This window comes from Neltuma alba, unplaced genomic scaffold (genome assembly GCF_004799145.2).
Source record: "Neltuma alba isolate B1F8T4 unplaced genomic scaffold, ASM479914v2 tig00003727_pilon, whole genome shotgun sequence".
Lineage (NCBI taxonomy): Eukaryota > Viridiplantae > Streptophyta > Magnoliopsida > Fabales > Fabaceae > Neltuma > Neltuma alba.
This window is the reverse complement of record NW_021633408.1, coordinates 33,681-43,123: the sequence shown is the minus strand read 5'-3', so window position 1 is coordinate 43,123 and position 9,443 is coordinate 33,681. Positions and strand designations below refer to the sequence as shown.

Sequence of the window (9,443 nt, the reverse complement as noted above, 5' to 3'; positions counted from 1 at the left end):
TTATGCCACAAGCCTCAAACATATCAAAACATAGGACATATATAATCTCGTCGTACAAATATTCCTTCGTGCTTAGGAATGCAAGCACACATTGCTCTTTAACTTATCATTATATATTCATCAAATTTCAAATGCTTAAATATCATTTGGCACAAGAAATTAAAAAAATAGCATGTACATAATAAATAACAAGGGATGATCTGATGCAAGCTATTGATATTATAAATACTCAGATTTGCATTTAATTGAAATCTAAGTCCTACGCAAAGCTGGGAGAAATAGACCAAATTGAAACTAATAGAGTAAATTTAAAATATTGTATTTTAACCTAAAGCTTCATAGTTATTCGAACTCCAGATCACAATGTTCAAATTCGTCAAGTTTTAATCGATTCATATATACTTTAGACATTGACTAATATAATCAAAGTAGGTACAAATCACACGGCATTGTTAATATTCCCTTATCTTTCCAAAATTTCGTAAGTAAAAGAAAAGCTTGATGGTGTTTTACTCAGCAGAAGTATATTATATTCTAAAGGTTCAATTAACCAATTATGTAAAAGAGAAGCCTCCAGAAGGAAGCAATGCATATATTCCTTATCTTGAAAGAGAAAGTTGCAGCAAGCGGAGAAAAAAAAATAAAGTGAAAAAGTTCAATGACAGTGACGAGAAGGCATAAAGAGGAAGTCACAAAAACCGTTTTGTGTTTTAAGATAGACAGTACTTGCCACCACCTATATAGGCAGCATCACCTTCTCAACTAACATAACGATGGCAATAACTTGCTCCCTTCTATTATTGCCTCTCTTCTATTTGATTGTCCTTTTCTCCGTTGTTGGTAATTCTGCAACTACTGCTATTACTGCATTCTCTCAAACTTCTATTGTTCTTTCTTTCATGTCTTTAGTACTGATTAATGTCATTGTCAATTCCATAATTCAAATAGCTAGATAGATCTTTCCACATTATTTTAGTACCATATAACTTTGAATTTGAATTTCCCTCTTTTGAGATACTAGATTGATATAAAGTCAGGTTTTTAGCTAGCAAGGTAATAGAAACCAAATTGAATCCTTTGTATTTATATATTTATGGATTCAAAAATAGAAGAATGTGAGTAAGGGGGCTATATCTCAGTTTTTGCATCCATCATGTCCTTTTTTCTCTGCGTCTTTCCAAATGTGAATGCATTAATTAATTTCTATTAAAATAGAAGATTCGGATTGTGCAAAAATTATTGCTAAGTTGATAAATCATGACAATATCATGACAAAAAAAATAAGTCTTTCATTCCCCCGTGGTAAACTTGAGTCTAAACGTGTTTCTTCTTGGCTACTGCAGATGGGGCTCAACTGATTCTAGTGAACAATTGTGTAGACAATGTGTGGCCAGGAATACAAGGCAGTGCAGGGCAACCAACTCCAAAAGATGGAGGTTTTCATCTTGGGATTGGCGAGAGAAGTAGTATTTGACGTACCAGAGAAATGGTCAGGAAGAATCTGGGGAAGGCAGGATTGCAGCTTTGACAGCAATGGAAAAGGCTCATGTGTCACCGGCGATTGCTTTGGGAAAATTGACTGCGGTGGGAAGGGAGGGATGCCGCCGGCTACGGTGGTCGAAATGACACTGGGATCATCTTCTTCTCCATTGCACTTTTATGATGTGAGCTTGGTGGATGGGTTCAACCTGCCTGTGTCCATGAGAACCTGTGCGGCGTGGGTTGGGGGGTGGGTGTGGGGTGGCTTCTTGTGAGGCGGACTTGAACATTTGCTGTCCATCAGCTTTGGAAGTGAAGAAAAATGGTAAGGTTGTGGGGTGTAAGAGTGCTTGCGTGGCTATGCAATCAGCTAAGTATTGCTGCACGGGGAATTATGCAGATCCAAAGACTTGCAAGCCTACCATATATGCTCTCCTCTTCAAGGCCATATGTCCTAAGGCTTATAGCTATGCATATGATGACTCTAGTAGTCTCAATAGATGTAGGGCTTCCCGGTATGTGATCACGTTCTGTCCTCCCCAAACCTAATATAGATAGTTGCAAGAATTTCTTGCAAGAATGAAGTTAGAGCTTCTGTCATAGATCTAGAAAATTGTCCATATCACTAGTGAAGGATTGTCGTCTACTTTTTTATTTTATCAGTAATTTTATCATTCTATCTGTTGGCCAAGTTTTCCGTACAAGAAAGAGAAGGTTTTACAACAAACATGCATCTGAAAACGCAAGCAGGAACAATATTCTCAAAATGGACAAAACATTAAAGGGGATTACACAGTGGAAGTATATGGAGGATGACATAATATTAACGAAATTGAATAAAGAATTAGTACCTTGAAATTGTTGCTTTGGTTCTCACCAGAACTGCTATGCACTAAGCTTAATTTTATTTAATTATTAGGATTTAGGACCATATTCGGCTGCTCACTGTATAAATTGTATGCGAAAGATGGCTTAAAAGGCAGGAAAATCAGAGACTGTAGCCACCTGCAAAAACACACAGGCGCTTTTGCTTTTCATGTTTGCATCTAGTTACTGTAATCAATGACCGAAAATAGTCTCATGTCCATGTCAACATTTGTCTAACGCGTCTGATTTATCTGAACAGTCTGATCAAAAGCAAGTCATTCATCAGAACCAGGGGATTAAAAAAAAAAATCTTAGAAATTGGCCATAATAAATTGATATATCAAAGATTTTAATACGCATCACATTTTCCCAGGTTAATTTATCGGGGCTATGCGTTTACAACTCAAAATCAAGACTTCAAGCAAATTCCCTCCCGTGAAGCTTAAAACTATACGTATTAATGGAAGGCAAATATTAGAGATACATCGTGCAATCATTCTAGAAAATTCGAAGAAAAACCAACCTACGGAATGAAGGAAAGAAAGATTACATGTTCACTGTAGGATAGTGCAAGAGTACCCACACAGCGAACCAGAAACACAAAAACTGACAAAACGAGTTAACTTTTATTGAGGAGGATCTCTCTGGGCATTGGCGTCCGGTCCTCTACTTGAGCTGTCTCGATCATTGGGGGGAGCAGGTGAAGGTCCTGGCCCTAAAAGCAAAGGGGCCTTACTCTTCTCACTACCAGAGTCTTTAGTCGAATTTGGATTTGCAGCCCAGGCCCTAAGAGGAGGCTCAAAATGTTGGCTAGCAACATCTGGTGGGGGTGCATCTTCTCCGGGAAGAACAAGAAGACCTTTCTCTCCAAGTGAAGATGGCTCGTTAAAGCACGTACGCCACAGAGAGTCCACAAGATGCCTTTCTTCCCTGGCTGCCCCAAGGTCCTCGGCTGACATTGAACCAATACCATTTATCCGTTCTTGAAGAAGTTGCTTCATCTTATCATCGTCTTCCCCTAGTATGCTAGGGGCACCGTCTTTCTCATTGCGAGCCAGCTCAAGAAGGCCTCGAAGAGCAGCTTCCCTGACATCTGCATCTTCGCTGGAGGCAAGGTGTATCATCAGACGAGGAAATCCTAGTTCTTGCAGTATGCTGCGGTCTGAACTATTCTCATGCAACAGGTAATGGATCAAGTTCAGAGCTTTCCTGAGAGATGGCAAGACAAGATTAGAGTCTCTAATCAACAAGGATCGGCGGGTTATAGATAATAGAATAGGGACAAAACATGAAATTAACTTTCAGCTCCATAAACAGAAAATATCAGCTTCATATTGTACAGATCAGTATTTGCTGATGTTAAACATCCGTTAATTACCTTTGAAACCTCACATTTTCAGAGGATAAGGCTTCTTTTAAGGACGCATAACCATTTGCAAGCCGAAATGCAGTGATGCCTTTTTTGTTGTGATGAATCAATGCTGAAAAGTCATTCCCAGAGCGAAACAAGTCAAGAAAAAAAAAAAAAAATTCCAAACTCAGGAACAAGATAGCACTGCCACAAAACCACTAAGCATACTTACAAGATATTGCACCAAGTGCCTTAGTTCGAACTTTCACATCAGGATCTGAACTCAAATTAGCAATAAGAGGTTCAAAACCATTTGCTTTCATAACCCGTTCCTGACTTTGTGGGTTATTCTGGACTATTGTGGTCACAACATCTGCAGCCTTTGCTCGAATATTTGCATGAGGGTTCTTAAGGTAACCAAGAAGAGGAACCAAACCACCAATAGAGTCAAGATCTGGGACACAGATAAATAAAGAAGAGGAAACGGTTCAGGCACACTGTTTCAGACAGATAAAAATATATATCCAATGACTAGAATCTGTTGCTACAATATCTTTGATTCTTTCCTTCGTCAAAAACAAGAGAAAACATAGGCAAAAAATAATCTTTTCTTTTCTGTTTTTTTGGGCCCAATAGACAGTAATCTGACTCACCAAAATAAAAGGAAAAAACAAACAAATTTTTGGACTAACGAGGGCACAATCCATGAAATCTTTGTCAGCCACTAATATCATCGCATGGTAACATAAGGTCGTAAGAAGAATGAATTAAACTTTCAAGGGGAAGGTACAAAAATTAACAGTTGATCATCCATTAAAAAAAATGTTTACCATGATACATTTCACAATATTTTGACCAACAAAGCCAAAAGTAATGAACTTTATTTCTTATTTGGTTATACATTATGAACATGACATAAAAAATAATCTTAATTCGTTAATGGGTGATACAATATGAACATGACATAAAATCAAGCGTCAAGCTTCTTCGGCATGCAGGGGATAATGCACAGAAGCTGCTAAAAATCAGTTTCAATATAAGAACCTTCTATTGGCAACTTCCAAAGCCAACATGTGCAAGTATTCTGCATATGAACAATATTTACATTCCTTCGAAGAAATACAAGAAGCAGGAGGGGAAAAAAAACCATTACCATTTGCCATGTCTATGGATTCCACATGTTCTTGCAACTCATCCAGCATATCTGTCGACCGGAGAAGTCTCAGTATGAGATTAATGATAAGAACTAAAGCAATCCAAAAACACCAAAAAAAAAAAAATCGTTTCCAGACGTTGTTTTTTGGGCTAGTATGAATGTCGGATACCTTCAATTTCAGCAGGGGTAACTCCTTGAGCCTCCAATTCTTGCTCTGGAGTTTTCATAACAAGAGTAATCTCTTTCATACGTTTTATGACATCAACAGTCTGCGCTTGCATCGCTTCCATAAACCATCTTCGGTCCTCCTCACTAATGACAAACAAAGCAAAATGCATCAGACCCCTCATTCGTATTTAAATTCAAATTCAAGAACAAATATTGACTTTAAGAAAAAAAGTTCTCTATCAAAGTATGCATTTTTTACAATGAGAACTAAATAAAAAAAGAAACTTTCACAATCATATTGACCGGAATCCATAATCAGAGAAATAAAATACACACCTTAAATTGCCAGTAGGTCGAGTTCCATCAGAATGAGCGAGACTCCATTTGAGCAACCCTTCCCAGTTGGGTCCGTCTTTGGCCATGTCTAGGTTAATTGTAAAAGAAAATCGCCAAATACCTTGATCAGAAGCAAGCAACGATACTTGAAAGCTAGAAAGGAATGAATAAGTTTCAAAACCCGTGTGAAATTCAGATATATAGCAGCAAATTGGCAACTGATTCACGAACCTTCTCCAGTATTCAAGAGAATGGTGGACGGAGGAAAGGTACGAACCGAAGACGGAGGCGCTGAAAGCCAGAAACTTGGAGGTTGTGGGCCTCACAACACATGGCCCAATAAACATGTTAGCCCAGCTTGTAAATACAACGTTGTAGAAAACAGTCAAAAAATAGTGCTTTGGGCCAGGTTTTAGAATGTGTTTTCGGTTGAATCCGGAATTGGGCTGTCGTAGATAAGGATTAATGATGATAGAGATAGAGACGTCTTTGGAAAAGCCAATAGACACCAGTGCACCACAATACTTGATCTTGACCCAATCAAATAAAATTATAAATAGGTACATTTCTCTACATGTGTTACGTGAATTTGAGGAGAACTATTTGTCCAGTCACTGCCTTGTAAGGCTGTCTTCCAGCGTTGATGGTGTTTTGAGGAGAACCTCCTTTAATTGTGCGTGGATGTCTATGTATGAATATCATGTATCTCTATCTAACATGAACTTTTTGTAGAGTGTATTGTATATTATCTATTCGTTTGTAGACACAAGCACATGTGGTGTGGTGATATCATCCCACATTAAACAGACAATATAATAGCAGCCCATGTAACGAGTTCTTCTCTTCACATATAAATGTTTTCTTGAGGCTTATGTTTCCTGTCAATTTCACTTCTTTTACTTTGAATTTCTTTTTTTTTAATCGTAATTTATAGAGGAACGTGAAAAGAGTTTTGTTTTAATTTTCGCAAAACATGTTTAGAAGCACCTAAGTAATCCGAATAAGTATTACATCATATCAAGTTCCTATGACAGAAAAATTTTTCTTGCTTAAATTAGAGAGCAGGTATTAAAGGGATTGGCTAATGGTGGAAATTCTATTTAGAAAAATTTGTGCCTTTTCCTATCTCTTATCCATTTTCTTTTTTCAACCAAATATGTTTGTGTACTTTTCTCTAGTGGCCCAACCAACTAACTCCACCCTCATCTTCATAGTAAACATTACCCCAAACAAAAAAAAAAACAAAGAGATATATTTTAGCTTTGATTAATTGATTTCCTAGTAATTTGAAAATCGCTAACACCTCCACCGTCAATATAATACTATCCCTTTTTGGGCCCATGTGAATATTGGGCTGGAATATAATATATTCTCTTACAAGATTCCTATCTTGTAAAGGAGGGAAAAATCAAGGAATTAGTACATCATATTAGCTCATTTGGTCATGTATATATTTTTAAATGACAATTTGGCCTTGCAATTATCCCCAAAAATCGAAGATTAGTGCATAATATAGCTAATTGAAAACATTTTTATGGAGGTTCTAAGATTATGAACTTTGTTTCTAATTAATTTTTAAATATATTAGAACCTGTCCGTGTGTTTTATTTATCAGATTGATAAAACTTACTATAATTGACAAAAAGAAACTGTTGGCAAAAAAAATAAAAGATAAAAAAAACTAATTGAATTAATTGAAAATTATTGCACCAAATAAAACTGATAATGTGGATTGGACTCACGGGTTTAACCTACCAACCCACCAAAATGACGAGTTAAGGTTAGCTAAAGGTTAATTTATAGTAAAAAGTCTTTTCAATCTATATGCTTGGTCCAAAACCTATAGGGTGTCTAATCCACATTTATTTTACTTATTTAAAATTTTTAATTACTATAATTATATATTATATATTATATCCTATCTAAAAAATTTTAAAAAATACATATTAATTTATTTGGTGCTTTTAGTAAAATATTTCAAGAAAAAAAAACAAAAATTTATTATTATTATTATTATTATTTGATATTATAATTAACACGTCTTCAACAAGCTTTCTAACACTACCTAGATGGGTTTAACTTGTTACGGACTAACTCGTGAGTTGACTCGTGACCCCCAGCGTCTGACCTTGTTGATTAATCAAGTTTATTTTTTATTTTTTTTTTCATTTTGAAGTAAAGGGGAAAAAGAGAGAAAATAATTAAAGGGATAGTGCTTCAAAAATTTTTGGCTTTTTATCCCTCCGCATGAGGCATTTTGGTAATTACGAGAACGAAAAGGACGACTTTCTTTGTGCTGCACTCACGCTGATTTCTGTGCCAATAATTGAATTAAATAAACTCCGTCTAACATTAATTAATTAAGTTCATTTTTGAAAGTTAAATTCTTCAAAAGCTTCAATCCACGAACAACGCGCTTTCCTTTCAAGTCAGGATAGCATCCTTTATTTATTCTTCTCCCACTTTCCATTTTCGCTTTGTTCGTTTTCACGCTTCAAAGCATTTGGTTTGGAATCTGCGTTCGATTACCAAATTTTGAGGTTTTTTCTGGGAAAAATTAGGGTTTTTTATTCAATATTTGTATTAAAGGTGCAAGAGAATAGATTTGGGATTTTTTTTTTTTGGTGTTGATTGTTGCTCAGTGAGGGTTAGCGAAGTTCTTGCTCGATCTGGTTTATCATGGCTTCAGTGGGATCATCCTATTGGTGCTACAGATGCAATCAGTCTGTTAGGGTTCGAATTGGGGCTGAAGAAACCTTGCTTTGCCCTGATTGTGGGTCTGGCTTTATAGAAGAATTCAGGACTCGTACTCACTCTCCTTTCCATCGATTCCCGTCGCCATCAGTGTACGTCGACGACGAGTCTAGCTCCGAGCAAGGAGCTAGCCCTAGAATCCGCCGTGGCCCGAGGAAACGCAGGCGATCGATCCCCTTTTAACCCAGTTATTGTCCTCAGTGGACCCGCCGATGGCGGTGGCGGTGGAAATGAAGGGGTTGGTATTGAAAGAGGGAACTTTGAGCTTTATTACAATGAAGGTACAGGTTCGGGTCTTCGGCCACTTCCTGCAAGCGTCACTGATTTCTTAATGGGTGCTGGATTTGACCACCTTCTTGACCAGTTGACTCATTTAGAAGTCACGGGAATCGGACGTTTACATCAAACTCCAGCATCAAAATCTGCAATTGAATCGATGCCCATAGTCAAGATTGTTGCCACACATGTTTCGGCGGAATCACATTGTGCAGTTTGTAAGGAACCCTTCGAGCTTGACTCGGATGCTCGTGAAATGCCTTGTAAGCACATTTACCATTCCGATTGTATCCTTCCATGGCTTTCAATTCGTAATTCATGTCCAGTTTGTCGCCATGAGTTACCTACTGAGATGCGTGGGAGTAGTAGTGGCAGAAACTCTCCCGTATCTGACGGTGGAAGGGATGATCATACTGTGGGATTAACTATATGGAGACTACCTGGTGGCGGTTTTGCTGTAGGAAGGTTCACGGGTGGAAGAAGAGCTGCCGAACGTGAACTTCCTGTTGTATATACAGAAATGGATGGTGGATTCAATAGTGTGGGTGTTCCACGGAGGATATCTTGGGAAGCGAGTGTGAGGAGATCAAGGGAGACTCGGGGATTAGGTAGTGCTTTCCGGAACTTCTTCTCACACTTCGGGTGGCTTAGGACTTCCTTCTCTCGTTCTTCCAGAACTGATTCAAATGTGAGCCGAAGAACTCGATCCAATACAATATTATCTAGATTCTCAAGAAGGCGCAACTAGGCCTGGTCTATGGATAATACATATGGTCAAACTTCATATTCTGTTTTCTTCTTCTTTCCCCTCAGAAATATAATTAAATTTTTATTTTATATTGTATCATTTGTGACCATAACTCCATAGTTTCCTCTGTTCAGTGAGGAGGTAACTTCAAATTGTACGACTCACAATGAATTGAGGATGCGCCTTTAAATTTTATGACTCATATATGATAAACAGCTCTGGAGTCTGGAGTTACTGCATTAAAATGGGGGAAGGATAGAATTTTGGAATTTGTACGTGGTAAGATTTTGTTAGAATGGATGAAGTTG

General features: G+C 37.5%; 2 protein-coding genes and 1 pseudogene across 3 annotated transcripts; 2 read left to right on the top strand and 1 right to left on the bottom strand.

Moving 5' to 3' along the window:
* Positions 1-773: 773 nt before the first annotated feature.
* LOC114742377 (thaumatin-like protein) lies at positions 774-2,041 on the top strand (annotated as a pseudogene).
* Positions 2,042-2,970: 929 nt separating this feature from the next.
* LOC114742380 (uncharacterized) lies at positions 2,971-5,604 on the bottom strand. Of its 2 annotated transcripts, XM_028930654.1 has the most exons (7): positions 5,589-5,604; positions 5,358-5,502; positions 5,023-5,165; positions 4,851-4,901; positions 3,930-4,151; positions 3,725-3,827; positions 2,971-3,555 (listed from the first exon to the last, which is right to left on the bottom strand). In XM_028930654.1, exons 2-7 carry the CDS (start codon positions 5,441-5,443, stop codon positions 2,973-2,975), a joined length of 1,188 nt encoding a protein of 395 aa, XP_028786487.1. In that variant the 5' UTR covers positions 5,444-5,502; positions 5,589-5,604; the 3' UTR covers positions 2,971-2,972. The 2 variants fall into 2 exon arrangements, with proteins under 2 accessions (XP_028786487.1, XP_028786486.1); XM_028930653.1 differs by lacking the exon at positions 5,589-5,604 and having other exon boundaries at positions 5,358-5,574.
* A 4-nt stretch (positions 5,605-5,608) lies between these two features.
* Positions 5,609-9,231, top strand: LOC114742376 (E3 ubiquitin-protein ligase RDUF2-like). The gene is made up of 3 exons (XM_028930650.1): positions 5,609-5,717; positions 8,000-8,080; positions 8,159-9,231. Exons 1-3 carry the CDS (start codon positions 5,609-5,611, stop codon positions 9,133-9,135), a joined length of 1,167 nt encoding a protein of 388 aa, XP_028786483.1. The 3' UTR covers positions 9,136-9,231.
* The last annotated feature ends 212 nt before the right edge of the window (positions 9,232-9,443 follow it).

What these genes read in the sequence shown, in the direction of transcription:
- LOC114742380 (XM_028930654.1), bottom strand. Translation starts at nt 5,443, where the DNA reads ATGGCCAAAGACGGACCCAACTGGGAAGGGTTGCTCAAATGGAGTCTC. An exon ending in TACCCCTGCTGAAATTGAAG is followed by an intron (nt 4,902 to 5,022) that starts GTATCCGACATT and finishes TCCGGTCGACAG; the next exon opens with ATATGCTGGATGAGTTGCAA. An exon ending in GGCACTTGGTGCAATATCTT is followed by an intron (nt 3,828 to 3,929) that starts GTAAGTATGCTT and finishes ATGACTTTTCAG; the next exon opens with CATTGATTCATCACAACAAA.
- LOC114742376 (XM_028930650.1), top strand. Translation starts at nt 5,609, where the DNA reads ATGGTGGACGGAGGAAAGGTACGAACCGAAGACGGAGGCGCTGAAAGC. An exon ending in TAAACATGTTAGCCCAGCTT is followed by an intron (nt 5,718 to 7,999) that starts GTAAATACAACG and finishes ATTGTTGCTCAG; the next exon opens with TGAGGGTTAGCGAAGTTCTT. An exon ending in TGGTGCTACAGATGCAATCA is followed by an intron (nt 8,081 to 8,158) that starts GTCTGTTAGGGT and finishes AGAAGAATTCAG; the next exon opens with GACTCGTACTCACTCTCCTT.